This window comes from Diceros bicornis, chromosome 8 (assembly GCF_020826845.1).
Source record: "Diceros bicornis minor isolate mBicDic1 chromosome 8, mDicBic1.mat.cur, whole genome shotgun sequence".
NCBI lineage: Eukaryota > Metazoa > Chordata > Mammalia > Perissodactyla > Rhinocerotidae > Diceros > Diceros bicornis.
The window spans coordinates 60,084,294-60,102,397 of NC_080747.1; the positions used below are offsets into that span (position 1 = coordinate 60,084,294).

General features: G+C 38.3%; 1 protein-coding gene across 1 annotated transcript; it reads left to right on the top strand.

The window, feature by feature from the left end:
• The first annotated feature begins 6,497 nt into the window (after positions 1-6,497).
• On the top strand, positions 6,498-13,097 carry EPGN (epithelial mitogen). The gene is made up of 4 exons (XM_058546440.1): positions 6,498-6,585; positions 9,301-9,421; positions 10,198-10,350; positions 11,748-13,097. The coding sequence occupies exons 1-4, from the start codon at positions 6,498-6,500 to the stop codon at positions 11,800-11,802; spliced, it is 417 nt and encodes a 138-aa protein (XP_058402423.1). The 3' UTR covers positions 11,803-13,097.
• The last annotated feature ends 5,007 nt before the right edge of the window (positions 13,098-18,104 follow it).

Sequence of the window (18,104 nt, forward strand, 5' to 3'; positions counted from 1 at the left end):
AGAAGAATACTTGTCTTCTTTTTCTTAAGATATCTATAAGTTTCTTTGTTCATATATTTGTTATATATTTCTTTACAGCATGCTGGGGAAATGTACAAGTTTCTCAAACATGAAAGAAAAGGTTCTATAGCCCATTCCACAATCAGTCCAGACCAATCTTTGTCTGATAACCCTGACAGAGTTTAAATTCAAAGCTCCCAAACAAACATTTCAGAAAGGGCCTCGTTAATCATTAAGAGCCTCAAATTCTGAAAACAAACAAAATGACCCAAAATACACGTACATAGAAAAGGTAAAGTGTATAATTTTGAAGCCCCTCACCCTCAAAGTGCAGGAGAAGTTATTTTGCGAATATTTTTGCCCCTTTGGCTAGGCTAAAATTCAGGAGTGAGCCTTTCCAGAGATTAATTAAAATACCGTAAAAGAAAAATTATCCTGACATTTGTTAAAAACAGTGAGGAAGACTTTATTCAAGACTATTGCAATGGGGTCAAGACTATTTCAGTGGGGTCAAGACTATTTCAGTGGGATCAAGACTATTGCAATAGAAGAGACTGAATTCAACTCTGAATGCAACAAAGACAGCTGTGGATTTATAGCCCATGAGCAGAGTGAGGGGAACAGTGGGTGGAAAATTACTAAGAGGAACTTGATTAGACATCAAGGGTAGGGGGATTCTTTCCAAACTAGCTTACCAGGATTCTTGCTAATGGCAGACCAGATATCAATGGTGGGGGATGAGGAACTTAATCAGTATCAAGGAGGGGAGGATTCTTCGTAAACTGACTTAGCAGAATTCTTTGCTAAAACTGGACTCAGCAGACCAAGTTGAGGCCTAGTCAAGAAGAGGACTCAGAGAAGCATGACTAAAGTTTGGTCAAGGAGGAAGCCTTTGTCAACACATAAAGGAAATCAAGTTAGTTCATTGGTATCATGACTTTATTTATGGATATTTGGGGTCCATAAAAGATAGACATATGATGGCCTTGTGGAGGAGCTTTGGAGAACCAAGTTTCCTTCTCCTAGAAGTATCTGTAAAAAGGACCTTGAAGAATTAATGGGGATTGAACAATAATATGAAGATATGGAGGTGAGAATGAGCTTAGCATATATATATATGAAAGCAAGGGATACAGTCAGACTAAAATGAAGTGTGTTTTGGAGAGTCGTGGAAATACAGCTTGATAAGTATGCAGAAATAGATTAGAGAAAGCCTGGATAAATCAGAATTTAGACCGTATTTTAGTAAGTTTTGAGAATTGTAGTTAGAGCTTGGAAGATGTAATCATTGATCTACATGAGGAAGTTGTAAAGGGAAGCTGATTTGGAGAAGAGATAATATGTTCAGCTTAAGACATACTGAGTTTGAGGCGATGACATAATAGATAAATAAGAATACTGATGTAATATCAGTCTGGGAAGAGAATAAGAGTTCATGATTAGTGATGAGAATTTGGGACTCATCTGCATGTATTAACCACTAAATCCCCGACCTTATTGACACCTTGTGTCTTTACATGTGTTCAGTAGTAACAGGTATCCTTGATTGAACATCTATCATGTGCTAAATGCTTTCCTTTTTTTTTTTTGGTTATTGACAATCCCCATTTGATACATAAGGAAATCGACCCTTGGGGTTATTGAAAAGCCTAAGCCAAGGCCAAATGGATAGCAAACCGAGGTCTGTTGGGATGATGAGAGGCAGAACCCACTCTCTTTTCACGACACACCACTCTGCCTCCCCTCAGTGCCCAACCCTGACCTCGAATCCTTTCTTTTATGGCTGTATGTTTAAATTCTACATGTTCTTTAAGATTCACTTCAAATAAAACTGGTCCATGAAAAATGCTGGGACAGTATGACTAAGTCCCAGCCCTGAGCTCTCATAGCCGTTTATGCAGACATCCATGGCAGTTATCAGTCCCTACCCAGTACTGTAGTTATGTATGCACTTTCCTCAGCTCTCTCCAGGTCCCTGGGGTCAGAGTCCATGCATGATTTGTCTATTTGTTTTGCAAACATCATTACACCCAGCCCAGTGCCATGGACGTGGTAGGCATTCAATATTTTATGAATGAATGAATGGCAACTGAATTCATGAGAATTACACAATAATTTTAGAGGGAGATGATAAGCAATGGACTGGTGACTGTTTCCTGCTGGTGTCCAGCAATAAATTTTGATTGAGTTAGTGAAAGAGCAAAAAGAAAGAAAAGGAAAGGAAAAGAAAAAAAGGAGGGGAGGGAAGTGAAAGAGAAAGGGAGGGAAGGAAAAATAAGAGAAAGAGAAGGGAGGGAAGAGGAGAAAAGGGAAGACACTTGCAGAGATGCTTATGACTAGAGGAGAGAGATGAATAAATTAAGAAGACAGAAAAAGTGGTAGGAAGGGAAAATGATAGGGGAGAGCCACAGTTCTTAGCCTTCTCCTTTCTCACTCTAACTGGCTCTAACACATATCAAGAATGAATAAAGATGTCAGTGAGGCCACGTTGCGATACCCATCTCCCCTCTTCTTCAGGATTGAGGAAAGGACTTTTTGGTGAGAGGACTGAAGAAGTGAAGGTAGGAGACTCTCCCATAGAGGGTGTAAGTGGGCTCCATCAGTATGAGTCCCAGAGGAAAAGAAGCATTTGGAATGATTAGAGCTATTTTCTGGTATAAACCTTAAGCTAAAGTGGTAGATGAGTTTCTATATTATGTGGCCCAATTCACCAGAGTGGGGAAACATCTAGAGATACAGTGATCCATTTCTCTCAGCCCAAATGTATGTGAAAGCCACAGTTCATTTAATATTTAGATTCTTATGATAAAGGTCATTTATTTAAAGCTTGATTTTAGGAGATAATTGAGAGAATTCCTCTGAGATCAGAATACTGACTCCTACCAGAGGACACAGCTGCAGAAATGGAAAGGGTATATGATCTGTCATCTGAACATGGATTCAAGTCCTGACTGTGGCGTGTGCTTTGGCAAGTCACTTAATTCTTTTGAGTCTCCATTCCTCATTTGTCAGATGGGAATAAAAATAAGGCCTATTGTTTATTTCTTTATTCACTCAAGACAGATTGAGTATTTACTCTATGTTAGGCACTGGATTTGTTGGAGCCAGGATTACTGAAAATTTAGATGTGCGTGAAAATCTTCCATAAAATGCAAAGCACCGTGCAACCACCAGTTAGTAGTTATTACAAAATGGTTGTACTTCTATGTCCCAGTCTTAGAAATAGAGATATTTAACATTAGTCCTAGCATCTCCCTCCAGAAACTGCTGTTCCCAGACACAAACACAGTTTCTTTTGCCCGCCACACAAGAGGGGCCAAATAAAACTGGAATGCCAGGCTTATGACAAGGAAAGGGTTTTTATTATTATTATCGTAAGCCAGCCAGACAAGGAGATGGGAGCTAAAACTCAAATCCACCCCCTCAAAGAAAAAAATGCAGAGGTATTTATTTGAGGTTTTAGGTAGGGGAGGGGAGGGGGAGTATGTGGCCCTGCTGGTTGGTGCCTTCCTACCAGCCTGCGTTTGGCCTTGTGAAGCTGCTTGCAGGGAGGGGGATGGCGGGCGAGATAAGGGAATGCGAAGGCGGGTGTCCTCAGTTGTCGGCCTCCATGACGGATGGTGGATTCTGGCGCCAGGAAGCCCAGGAGTTGGGGTCTGGGAAGCTTCAGCTTCTTGATCTCTAGACATCAGTTTCCCTGTAATAAAACTTTAAGGACAATTAGCTAAGACTCCAGCGTGAGCCCAGCATGGGGCCACCTGGGCTTTTAACAATTTGTAACTTCTATTTGCCTTGTGCAAGGAGGGGTGGGGTTAGTGCACTAATCTCAACACTAGCTTCATGCGTATGTGAAGCTAAAGGTGAAAGAAACCGATATTGACATATGAGTGTAACTAAAGAAGCAGGGAAAGGGGAGGGGGCTCGGGAGTGCCAGGTGTCGGGGCAATGGACTGGTGGACTGCAGACCCTTGGCCGCCTCTCTGTAGACAAAAGTTTTGGATCTGCTCAACAGGACATTCCTGAGGAATCTAAGAAAACATTAGTTATTTTCTTATCAGGGAGAGAAGCAATAGTTTGGGCAGAAGACTTAAATCTTTTGCTAACAAGTCATTCTCTCTACTGTTTACTCACTGGCTACTAATTAGCTTGCCTACCTGCAGTTCTAAGTGTTTCTCCAAAGCACACTGAGAATAAGGCGGGAGAGGGGAGTCTGCTGAGTCAGGGTCATTTATAGTTCCAGCGTGGCTTCCTTCCATAAGATGACTTCCTTTATGTTAACTTTTGACTCCGTCTAGCTCAGCTAATTCAGCGGCACTAACACTGCCATTGGTTGTGATGGTTTATTTAATCCTTTGCAAATGATTTCTTTTATTTTTATTTTTGTTTATTTATTTATTTATTTTATATCTTTTGTTTTTTGTTTATTGAGGTAACATTGGTTTATAACAGTGTATAAATTTCAGGTGTACATCATTATACTTCTATTTCTGCATGGATTCACCAGCGGTGCAGAAGATGATTATTTGATTTATAATTCAAATATTATTTGCCTGGGAAAAATATTATCCAGAAACTGTCTTAATAATAAACAGTTAAAAAAAAACTACAAAAGTAGAAATACAAAATGTAGGCACATTTAAAGTGAGCCAAATACTACATATTCTTTTAACTTTAAAACGATGACTCCTGCGGTGAGTGATTGCCCAAGTTATAATGAGTTCAACAAGCTCATTCTTGTGTAATTTCCAAAGCCAAGTTTATATGTGAATAGGGAAAGGGAGCCTTTCCGGTAAAGTGAATTTGCTGGGTGCACATGTTGCAAACGATAACCACTCTTGACTTAAACAGGTTTTCAAGGTACAGAAAATGAGAGCAATTGAAATTCCTGGTAGAAAGACACAACACCTCTGCAAAATATATTTATAAATTATTTATAATAATTTGAAGCAAGTGAAAATTTATGGGAAGCTCTTATAATCACAAAACGTAATAGCAATATTACGTTTTGGCCTTTAAAATGCACTTTAATAATCATAACTAGATTAACAGTGAGAAAACTGGGAATGTTTTGTGTTAAATTTAAAACTTTCCAATCATTAGATGTACTAAACCTAAATATTTTAATTTCATCTTAATTATTATTATTATAATTATTGTTATTATTTTGGTAATTTACCGGTTCTCTCTAGCCTAATCATTGGGGTACAAATTTAAGCATTGTAGTTCCTGGAACTTGATAGCCCATTCCATTTACTCAGAAAAATATTAAATGGCAGAATGACATAAAGGTAAATGTTATACTACTAAAAATAATTATTTTTATAAAACTTGTAATAGTAAAACTAAGTAGCAAAAACTAAAATGAAATATTAAACCTCTGTTCTTACACAAATTTAATTGTTCTCCCCTGTCACTAAATGACAAAATATCTTGATTTGCAGTGGAACACAGTCTGTACTGAAAAGTCGTGTAACTGCAGTTACCAGGAATATTTCTCGTATTAACAAGTTATGCTATTTCTTGGTTTGCAAATATCAAAACTCCCCTCTCTTGGAATCCTATATGGGTCCCTAGCAACGTTGGAGCTGATACAATTCTGTTCACACCTATGGGGCCTTTCCTGAATTCAAATTCTTTTTTGTTGTTTTAAGGACTTTTACATACACTATTATGCCCACAGGTAACAGGAAACCAGTGTTTCAAAAGAAAACTTGATCACATTGCCAGATAACACAGGTATCCTAACCAAGTGCGTGATCGCCTCGAGGCTTTATGCTGCTGCCAGATGCACATATTTTTTTCATTGGTAAGAACTCCCAGATGACGCTTGATGAAATATAAATGAAAGACTCGGAGAGCTCAATAAAAACCTTCCACCCGCCAGTCTAGGAGGATACGAGCGAGATACTGTTCACAACTCCAGGAAATGGCTTTCGGAGTTCCAATCTCAGTCTATCTCTTTTTCAATGGTAGGTAATTTCTTGTTTTGTTAATTTTGTATCAGCGTAAAATGTGAATACGATTCATTTTCTCTGAATTAGTGAGAAGTTGGCTTTTAACAGTAGTTCCTCAAGTCAAAGATCAGAGCAAGGAATCTATGAATCAGTTCTTATGTAGTTTATGTTCCTCTCCTAATATATTTGACACCTCTTTTTTTGAGACCTTTAAAATGTTTACTTTATACAGTTGAGGAGTAGTTGATACATTTTACTATTATACAGTAACATCCTTATCATTGCATTGGTATATGAATGTATGCACTTTCTCTTAAAAATTAATGTGTTTCTATTTTCTATAATTATAGTGTAGTACATGGAATCAGTATGAATGAGAAACTGTAGGGAAATCGCCCTAGTCAGGTTATGGATTTCAAGTGTAAATGAATTAAAAATAGAACAGAAGTGGTAATACCTAGAATAAGAGTCACTTTCGATCTGTTGCTTGTACATACAAGGAGGCTCCCTCGCTAAAGATGCCTTTTCCCCCTTCACACAGCAATGACGGCTCTAACTGAAGAGGCAGCCACGACTCTAACGCCCCCCGTCACAGCCCAGCAAAGTAACTGGACAGTTAACACAACAGAAGGTATCTTCTTTGCACTTCTTTGCACTTTGTATTTCAAGGGACTTTTTTTAACTTATAAGAGAACTTTGGATTGTGGTGAAAGCAACACTGGAGAATTTTAAATATATTTTATTATTAGACGATCGACTCTTTCAGCAGGATGCTGTTAATGGGAGTGACAGGTAAATGTCAGCAAGAATTGCCTTTTTAAAAGGAGGAAGTGAAGCAAATGAGAGAAACAAAGTTTGTCTTCAGTTACTGTCCTGAACGTGAAACATGCCACCTTTTCTGCTTGATTCCTGCCTGGGTCCCAAGAACCCAGGAGTGTTCAGAGGCCATTTGTCCCCATTTTGGCATTCTTGATGAATGACATCATATTTTGATCGGCGACTATGAGTTTAACAGCCAAAGAAATTATGGCTACAAGATGAAGCCTTAATCCACTTTCTCTCATCTTTGGAAAGATCTTTTTTCTTGTTTGTTTTTGGGGGCTTTTGTTGTTGTTTTAGCATATGCTATATTTCCTACCATTTGTATCCAATTTTTGTTGTTGATAGTGATGGTTTTTCCCCATTTTATTATTAGTATTAGAATAGCTTCTGGCTGCTGTTGGGCATCAGCATTTTTTCAAACCTGTTTGAACCCTCAGAGGTGAACTTGGAAAAGCTTGCTACCTGCCAAGACCTGTGTACCCGGTGGTTACGACTCTCACGCAAATCACTCACTGCCCCCGATATGAAGATGGGTGAGGGGACATAGGACAGAGAAAACATCCTATCTTGCTCGCAGAGCCAGGCAAATAAAAGAGCAAGTCAAATATTTTGTTTCTGAATATGAAAGGCAGTAATATTTGAATACTCCTCATTTCACCAATAATTTTAAAATTTAAAAAGTTTACTTAAAATATTTTGCCCATTTGAGTTCTCGAATATCTATCAATTTGCAAAACAAAATCAATGTGGGTTTTAGACTAACTTTTAGCCAACTTCTTCATGTCTTCTGAGCCTTTGAACAGAGAGGAAACATCTTCATTAGAAGATAATACGGTAGAAAATTAAAATGCGGTTTCCTCTCAGTGACTGACTTTATCCCAGTAACTTTATCCCAGCTCCACCTTTTTCCTTCTTTCATAGTGAACTGCAAGTAAAATTCTCCAAGTTACAGGCAAGAATAATGGAAAAAGGGATTGAGTATACCACCTCTATAGTTTTCCTTTGCTTTCTTGATGGAGAACTTGAGTTTTTCCTTGCTTTTTATTTAACTTAAAAATCTGAATCCAATATCTTATGAAAATTTCATAAAGTTATAACTCATATTCTTCTCCTTAGGGTGAAGATGAGTCTCTCCAGTATTCTCTTTCTTTGGAAATGGCTTCTTTCAGTTTTCACATTTTCTAGTAAATCCTGATTCAGGCTCAGGTCATTGAACTTATTTAGTCTTGAAGTAGGAAAACCTAGCACAATCTATAATGGGAAATTCTCATTGCCTCAGAATTAATTATTAAAATGAGAAATTAGATTCATTACACTACATTCAAAGAAATGAATGTGAATTTTAAGGTAATATTGTGTGTTCTCAACCAAAATGAAATTATACAATACAGTATCTTATATACCTAAAGATTTAGTATTTTCAAAATAAAACAGTATGCTTTTTTAGAACTATATTTTCCCTAAAAATAAATAAGTAGAATTCTCTTAATCTACTTAGCAAGGCAAACATAGTATAATGTAGTGACAAAATAAAATGCCACTCATTCTGGTTGAGAAAAATTTAAGAATCGGTAAAGTATACCAAAAAGGACTCAGTTATGCAGTTTTACCCAAGGGTCATTCCCACGGCACAAATCCCAAGGATGATAGAGTAGAGGTCTGTAGTACATCAGGGAATGAGGAGTAAGCGTCCTGAAATATATATTTTACCACAACACAGCTTACCAAAGGGAAGCTTCCCACAGAGGCTTCTGAACACTTGACCACAAAAGTTTTGCCAAGTGTAGTCACTTGCATAGTGTTAGAGCTAGAAATCAAAACCCAGGTTTTCTAATTTGAACTCCATGGCTTTCCCCACTATCTTGTAATTTAACTGAGTAAAATTTCCAATTGGTTTTCAAAGGTATTATCTTAACTATGTTAAGCCTGAGCCATAAGTTGTTTCATGTATAGGTCATAACAACACTTCTTCTGAAATCAGTTAGGAAAAATGCTCCCTTTTCAGTTAGCTACTCATGATAGTCCACCTAAGAGGAGGGAGAATTCTCATCTTACTGTCCTCTGAGGAGTGAAGAGAAATCAAGTTCTTTATCCCACAAGCGTAAATCTAAATCTTCCTAAGTGCTGACTTCTCAGGTGTAAAGGGGAGAATGAAAAAATTGTGTGAGATCATCTCTATTAGCATTCAGACATACATTTGGGAAGCCTTGCTCAAGATAGCCTGCTACAACTAGAATCAATGCTGCCACCTTTTGGCAACCTTGTATCTATACCTTATTATGTAGCTTCTAAGGAATGAAACAATCACCAATCCACCTCCACCCCTAGTAATTAATGAAATGTCTAGATGATATTAACCTAGCGTTTGTGGATATAACTGGCCAAGGGAAAAAAATCAACAGTTCAAAGGACAGAGCACCCAAAGAATATTCTTAAAATTAAAGATCTCTTTACATCTGTGTTACAAATCTACTATAAAAGTGTGACCCACTTCATCTGTAAATATTCTATTTCCTTTTTCTAGCTGACTACACAGAAGGACCCATAGCCTTGAAGTTCTCACATCCTTGCCTGGAAGACCTCGATAGTTACTGCATCAATGGTGTTTGTGCATTCCACCATGAGCTGGAGAAAGCCATCTGCAGGTAATTGCAAAGAACTTCCCAGGTCCTGGAGTTGGGAGACGGTGAATGTGTGCCACTGCTGTTTCACATAGCACATTTCCACACACCTCTAACTTATCTAGTAAAAAGAGTACAGGGTCTGAACATGACTCACTGATAAGCCATCTAATCCTTATTACTCAAAAATATGGTTCCCAGATTAGCAGCATCAACCTGAGAGCTTCTTAGAAACGCAGAGCTTATGCTCCACCTCAAAACTATTGAACCCAAATCTGCATTGTAACATGCGAAGGGGATTCCGAGTTCTCACGGGATTGATTATAGGATGAAATGAAATAGACTATGGCAAAAAAAAAAAATCTGTTATATCAATTGATATCATTATATCAATTGCCTAAGAGACCAGGAAAGGGAGGAAAAAAAAAATAGTAAGTATGACCTTTCAAAATACAAAGTTCTAGAGCAACTAAGATACTATTTTTATACTCATTGATTTGCTTGGCATCCTCCTATGAAAGACTGGGTTAACAATTTTCTAGATCAACTCATGCAAACGTACTACCTTTCCCTTCTACCAATGAGGAAAGTTGCAGTAATATGGGACCTTAATGAAATGATTATGGTAAAATACATAGCTTCTTCAATACTTTTTCTGGATTAGCTTTCCTTTGGTATTTTCCTCTTTAATTTAAATTACTTACTTTCCAATGAAATTTTTTAATTCTTTGAAGTTGGTCATTTCTTTGTATTTCTATCATCGTAAGTTTTAAAATTATATATTCTTTTTTCTTTTAAAGATGTTTTACTGGTTATACTGGAGAAAGGTGTGAGCACTTGACCTTAACTTCATATGCTGTGGATTCTTATGAAAAATACATTGCAATTGGGATTGGCGTTGGATTATTATTAAGTGGTTTTCTTGCTATTTTTTACTGCTACGTAAGAAAGAGGTATGAAAAAAACAAACTATCAAGTCACTGGGCACTTGTTCATTTGGCAAATATTTATTGATCCCCTACCATGTACCAGGCCTTGACATGTACAATGTTTTAGTGAAAATATGGCTGTAAATCTGGCAAGTTCCTACATATTTGTTTTGATGCTTTTCTCATAAACCCAGAGAAGTGGTAAAAATTTACCTGCAGTTTTAAAAGGATAGCTCCAATTTACAATTTCCCTTCATGCTCATCTCTGTCTGCCTACATCAAAGTTAAAATGAGGAGGATAGGAGGCGCCACAGGGGTAGAGGCTAAGTGTGTCTTGTTCATAATTGTCTATTCAGTGCCAAATACTGTGCCTGGCACACAACAGACACTCAGTAAAAAATTGTTGAATGAACAAATCAAGAAATGAGTATTAAAGAATGAAAATGTGGGACAAACATGTGCCATTTTCTTCCCAGACATCATTTGAAGCTATATTCAGGAGATACTGCCTACTGCTAAAAGCCCAAGAAGATAAGCTTGATCCACTAAGTATAAATTACTTACATATTAATTCTTATTTCTGGCTTATCCACACTAGTAATTTTTTCTTAAATCCATGTAACCAGGGAAAAGTCAAGAAATAATGTAAGATACATTTAAGAAAAAAGTATAAATCTATTTCTCTTGCTATACTCTATTAACTAAGTTGTCATTTTTAAAATCAGCAAGACTTTACAAATAAAAAAAAATTTTGTTTGTTTAATAATTGCATCTTAGAGAGAATAAAACCTGTTATATCAATTAATATTGCTATATCAATTGCCTAAGAGATAAAAAAGGAAAAAAAAAAAGGCAGTAAGAACTTTTAATGTTAACAAGACAGCTGTCTGAGGTCAGGTTCTCTAGAAGCACAACCTAAGAGGGGGATTCTTGTGCAAGTGATTGGCCAAAGGAATGCTCTAAGGTGGAACCTGTAATAAAGTAAAGAAAGCTAGAGCCGAGGGAGAAGGTGAGCAAAGATGTGGGTTTAGCTAAAGTCTAGCCTCAACCTGATTCCACAGGGAGATCTAGAACATGAATGGCATTGCAGACCTATCCCAAGATGAGGGATCTTGGTTTCAGTACCCTGCATCAGCCAAGCATGGGTGGCAGGATGCTCCTGGTGGAGTAGGAAGCAAGGACTTGGAATCTCCCAGGAATCTTCAGGCAAAGTGCTCTGTTGGCCAAGGGCAATCCTCCGGAGGAGGATGCTGCTGGGAGCCTGTTAACACCCACAACTGCTGGGGGGTGGGTCCACCAGCGGGTAAAGGGGATCTGGGTGGGGCAGCATGAGCAACTGCCACACCAGAGCATATTTATCATCCTCAATAAGCTCTACAAACAGCAGTCCAATTCATATGGAAACTGATGCTCTGTTTTAGGTGTCTGAAATTGAAATGGGCTTACAACGTTTGTTCTGGAGGAAGACCACTGTGAGGCCTTTGTAAGAAATGTTCATGAGACATTTGTAAAAATCGGTGGACCCAAAACTGAAATCTTCAACTGAAGCAACGAAACCTCCCAAGCTGACTAGACTTGAAAATAATGGAAGCTGAGATTATGATGAAATGAGAGAATAAACCTCATGTTGGTTTTTAGACTTTGCCGTCATTAGAGTGCCATGGGAGCCAACTGAACAAGCTACTGTGACAGAAGTCAAGTTCATAGTCCTACTCTGAGTTTGTTGCTGTTTTGTGTGGTTATTGTGCTCACGGCAGAGACTGAGTTTCCTGTTTCTGACCACGTCAGATGTGAATTTTCATGGGAATAATGAACCTTGCAGCAAGCCGAGGCAATGCCAAGCTTGGGTTCTTCACGTGCTTGCTCCCAGTATTTTGGACCACTACTTTATGGACCTAATCCCAAACATGCTGCTTTCACTGTGTCTAAAAGAACATGATGTCAACTGTTAGGATGAGATCGGTGTTATGGTACCTCCAGTGAACCAAACATATTCCTGAAGTCTAAGCCAGAGAGAAGAAAATGGAATGTCCAAGGCAAACACAAATCATACCCAGTTGGTGACAACAGTGTGGAGCCTTTATCTGTGAAATACGGAATAAGCTACAGAGTTTCTGATGACTGAAAGCTATCTGCATATTGAGCCCTGAGTAGGCAAAACATTTCTGTTTCTGCATGGATTATAAAACTTTTTGTTGGACTTATTAGTCTCCTAATGCTTATGTTCATCACTTCCTCCTATTTTTAGCCGAATTACCTGGTGACTATCCATTGGGACTGAAATTCTAGAGTTCTACTAATAAATAAAATTCTACAATTGGCCCTGAAATAGAAACTGAAGAGTTGGACATAAGAATTTTTCCACCAGCCGACAGCATGTGGAAAGTTTCTTTACCATTTCTGAATACTTGAAAGGAGATTTGCACAGAGAGAGAGAAAATGAAACAATGGTAGAAATATCTATTTAGGAATTAGGGTCCTTCCTCTTTAATCATGTTTTATCCACATAATTCAAATAGTCTTGTGCAGGTCCCTTAATTTCTTTGGGCTTTGCTTTCATTTTCTACAAGGCCCTTCTAGCTCTAAAGTTTGACAGTGGGAGACAAGAGAAATTTTTCCACATCTGTGCTGAAAGTGGGATTATTCTCAATCCCACCTCTGTCCCCAGCCCCATCTCTAACCCCAAAACGCACCACTGGATATCATCTTAGATGTATATTTTAGTGTTTCGTTTGTAAAATAATAATTTAAGAATTTGTTTTTAAAGGAAGTAAAACATGAAATTAAAGAATAATAATATTGACCATTTTTCTTTGAGATTCAATCTAAAACTACAGACTTTTTTTTTTCCATTGTGATACAGACAAGGAAAACAATTTTGATCATGAGATGGGTTAAAAGAGGATCAAATGTGAATATTCTTTCAATAGTAGCCTATTAACAAGACTTTTGCTTGTATTAAATTATGACTTTTCATTCACTCCTAAACACAACTTTACATTCTGCTTTCCTTTGAGTAGAAGGTATTTCACTTGCTTTGTTTTTCCTTCAGAAGGAATTTAATGCAGATGAATCACACGTCAGCACTTTCTGCATGTCCTCACACAGTGTGCAAAGGTTACATCACGTCAAGGAGTGGGAAGGTAAAGGTTCCTCCCAGTGACTCCAGCGACCACACCTAGAAAGCTATGCCCTTCCTGAGCATTTCAAAATGGTGTTAAAAAGCTGGGGAGAGTCTGGGAAGGAACAATAAAGCTTTCATCAGACTACTGCCTGAAGAAAGGAAAGAGGAATCAATGCTAGAGACTAGAGAGGTGATAACCTAAAAAGTTATAAATATTTGCTGTCTATAAATATTTCTAAATTATAAACATAATATAATTGAAATTAAATAACATCGACAAAGAATTTAAATTCCCAGATTGCCAAACCAAAAAGTAAACCAAAACAAAAACCACTAGGGCCAGCCTTGGTGGCCTAGTGGTTAAATTTGGCGTGCTCCACTTCGGCAGCCTGGGTTTGGTTCCTGGGCACGGACCTACACCACTTGTCTATCAACGACCATACTATGGTCGCAGCTCACATACAAAAAGAGGAAGATTGGCAACAGATGTTAGCTCAGGGTGAATCTTCCTCAGCAAAAACCAAACAAACAAACAAACAAAAAAACCCACTAGAGATTCAAATTTTTTCACCTGTGAAACAGTATGCATTAATGGTATAAAATCCACCCAGTGAGACTGTACAGAAATTTAGAGTGTGGCTCATGAGAAGCCATCTGTCTATGGTCTGTCATACAAAATAATCTTGTGATCCCATAACTCCTAGAGTTAATTTGCCAGGATGTAATTTCTGGCATTCCTATGGCAATATTTATGTGTGTAAGCAGGACTTAAGCAGGAAAATGCACAAATACAAAATGCTCTGAAAATTTTTTCGTCTTCTATTTTTTTCCCATATGCAATAAGACCCTGAAAAAAGCCTACCAGTGAAGCCCTTGCATCAGAACTACATTTTCAGCTATCAGTTTATGGATCATTATGTAGGGTGGATCATTTAGGGAAAAAATGAGAGCATGTTTCTGGCAGCTTTGACTAAATCAAACTGGCCAAGGGATTCATCAATTTCTTTCATTTCCCATTTTGTCTCCTTCCTGTGTTTATCCTTCAATGTTTTGGAAACACATTCTTAGGTTATCAATATTCATGAGTGCTTCATTAGTTAATATTCTGGAGCATGATGGGGGTTGGAGCAAACACTATAAGTTCAGTCATACTTGAACCAGTCAATGGGACTAATAATGGCTTGTTATTGTATGTTCTTTCTCCAAATTAGTTTTTTGTATAATTATGTTTTTATAACATTTGAAGTAGATGAAATTATAACTTGGTTCATCTTTTAGTGTTTCCTAGCACAATACAAATCTAATCCCTTAATTTTGAAACGCCCATTTTGGTGACGTCAGGAAGATTTCCATTCATTATATGTATTGAAAAAATGTCTTAAGAAAATAACAAGGCAAACATTAGCAATTTAAGCTTTTGATGTTGAACATAAGGACAGGTTTTCTCTGCAGAAGACTGTGAATAAGCCATCTCACTTCTCTGAATTACAGAATGTAACATACTCTCTGTGGTGTGATGTAAATATTGATACCCGGCAACCCACACTCATGAGAAGGGTTACCAGAATCTCTCTGTTGCAAAATACCACTCTTTCTGGCTTACATCACGGCTACACGACGTCAGGATACTTGCATCTGCCAACGTGAACTGGAAGTGTCGAAATTTAATTTGTCAGAGTCTGGCACTGCTAATCTGGGTGAGTCTACATTTCTGTCCAAACCTTTGGCGCAGCCCTATTCAGTAGCACATTCGGAAGCATATCCTCCAAATTCAGCTCCAAATTTCCGTTAATTACTAAATCAATGAATGCACACCTCGGAGCACAAGAGCCTACGCAGTTAATTTCCTAAGAATCCAAAGGCTAGATCCCTTGAGAATATCAACATCAATAAATGTGTCCCATCATTATATTTCACTCCTCTGCCGAATCATGATGGATATTCCAGACTTTGGAAACATTCCAGATGTTTCCAAAGAAACATCTCATAAAGATTAGGAATGTGACTATATGGTAACAAGGAGAATTGAATTATTTAGTCAGGTCTTATCTATATACCTCATGGCCTTTCTTTGTCATTTTTATGTCTCAGATATTATTGGAGTGTAAGTCACTTAGATTGAGATTCAGTTAAGACCACAATCAAGCAGGTATCAAACTAGTAGTACTTTTGATCTTCAAAAGGATCTTAATTAGGCTTCACATCTTTCTGGAAAGAACGGCATCTCTAGATCTCTAAAATTGCACAAAAATATTAATTCAATATTAATTTCCTTCACAAATGTAGTTGAAGTAATAGTGTAATATAGCTACCATTTATGGGCACTTACAACATTTGAAAAGCATTATTAGCATTATTTTAATTAATCCACACCCATGTGTAATTGAGGCTTAGAGAAGGCAATTCAATTTTTCAAGGTCACATAGTCTTTAAGTGGCAGAGCTTAGACCTGAACCAGGTAGATCTGATGCCAAAGTCCTTCATCTAAACTGTATATGACAATGCTTCTCAATATTTTATGGAAAATATTAGTGTTGGGGGTTGATTTCTTGATGAGCTTAGAGATATACCCAAGCTATCTGTATGCAAATGAAAAAAGTTTTTTCTTTAAAATGTATAAAATAATAACCTTTGTCATGAATCAACCACAAAAACTCTCTGCTGTCATCTGCAGATTCTTAGGATATGCATGCCATCCTTAGGGTGGGGGCAGAACAGGCTTCAAGTGCCTGTTGACAGTTGAATATATAGTCTGGGAAGAGACTGTAGACTGTGAGTGAACCCTGGTTCATCCTCAGGACTCAGGGGATGAGGAGGTGACTTGGGCACACTTGACCCCAGCCTGTGGACAAGGGTTCTCTGGCACTGATGTCACCCTAACTGGGACACGCTTGGCTTAGTTTGGTGATAGGATGAGGAGTGTATGGTTTTCACATCTATGGGAAAATCTCATCAATCTCCTCCCCACCACATCACTCTCAATCCTAACCCTTGTCCCAAATACACCTTAATAGTCAATGGTGGTGGTCCAGCTTGGTGTAAAAATTGGAAGCAACATTTAAAAATCTATGCAATGGATGGACACTTAAATGACCTGTGATCTAGTCCAGCTGTGGGATTATTTAACTTTGCTGTGTGATTATTTAACTTTGCTGGGGCCCTTTGGACATCATATTCTTGTCTGTGAAGTGGAGAAGTTAGATGAAAGATGACCTCCACATTCCCTTCCTGGTTGGAAGTTGTATGTCAGAAACATGCGGCCTACCAGGCAGATCCAGCCCACTGAAATATCTACTTTGGCTTTCATGGTGTTTGTTTTAAATCAAGTCCACATTTAGAAATCAAGATGTTTTACTGTTAAAAGAATCCAGCTTTTCTAGCTTCTTTTGAAGATATAGAGTGCTGGCCCTATATTCTTACATAGCTTTGGTTAGGAGTGGGCCCTCAACACCCAGCCTGCTTCTGTCACTATGCTACGCCTTCAGGGTTCCTATGGGCCTTTAAAGCCTGCAACCTTGGTTCTTTGGATTAATTTTAAGATCCTGCCTCATTTAAATTCCTCTAAGTCTAGTCATCAGGAGGCCTGTAGAGGGCCTTGTTGTACTGCAAACCGCATGAACCATAAAGGGCTCGCAGATGGACAGGTTGCCCAGGAATGTGCTCTTTAGGAGAACCCACACTCACCTGGAAGCCGGCAGGGGAGGGCATGCGATGACTCAGACACTCTGTCCTGCCCACGCCCTCAGTCACTCTCTGCTATAATCTTTGCCAGATTTGTCTTCTCAGTGCTCAACCCTGCTTATGTTACCTCCCTGCTCAAAAATCGACCCTGACTCCCCACCTCGCGCCGTGTTAGCAAAGACTCCTCTCTGCAGTGGGAGGCCCTGCCCAGAGAGGCTCCGGTGGTCTCTCTTTCTCATCCACCCTCTCAGGGCTCCCTACTGAGACCCTTAGCTGCAGCCAACAGCTGCCCTGAAGACCCCACAATTCCCCTCTGTTCGATAGGCAGAGTTCCCTCTGCTGTTCCCTCCACATGTGTAACCCTCCTCCATCTCTGTCTGCCAAGATCTTACACAATTATTTTCAAATTCTGCCTCCTCCTTGAAGAACTGTGTTATTTACAAATATCATCTTTCCCTCCTTTGAACTCCCTGGATATCCTTTTTTTTTAACCTCGCAAATGGTGCTTACATTCTGCCTTGTATTATAATAGTTTTTGTTCCTGGCTAAGTTCCAGTGGTGGTAATAATAATAATGGACTTCATTCATTAGACTGTGCCCAGACATAGACTGGGCACAGTGCTAAGTAATTTATATACAGCATCTCTTTCAAACCTCAGAGACAGCCAGGAGGAGGATTTTATTGGGGGCTGGTGAATAGTGGTGGAGAAGAGGAGTCTTTAGAATTTAACAGATTGAAGTTTAAATCTCAGTTCCGTTCCTTACTAGCTGTGCTACCTTGATCAAGTTTCTTAACCTTTCTAAGCCTGAGTTTTGTCATTTATAGAAAGGGGATAATAGTAAGTGCTCAGTGAATATTAGCTATTTTATTATGATTGCCTTCCATTTTTCAGATTAAGAAATTGATATTTAGGAAGCTTAAGTAACTTGTTCAGTGATGTGCAGCTGTAAGAGGTGGAATCTGGACTTGACC

What these genes read in the sequence shown, in the direction of transcription:
- EPGN (XM_058546440.1), top strand. Translation starts at nt 6,498, where the DNA reads ATGACGGCTCTAACTGAAGAGGCAGCCACGACTCTAACGCCCCCCGTC. An exon ending in CTGGAGAAAGCCATCTGCAG is followed by an intron (nt 9,422 to 10,197) that starts GTAATTGCAAAG and finishes TTTCTTTTAAAG; the next exon opens with ATGTTTTACTGGTTATACTG. An exon ending in TACTGCTACGTAAGAAAGAG is followed by an intron (nt 10,351 to 11,747) that starts GTATGAAAAAAA and finishes GCTCTGTTTTAG; the next exon opens with GTGTCTGAAATTGAAATGGG.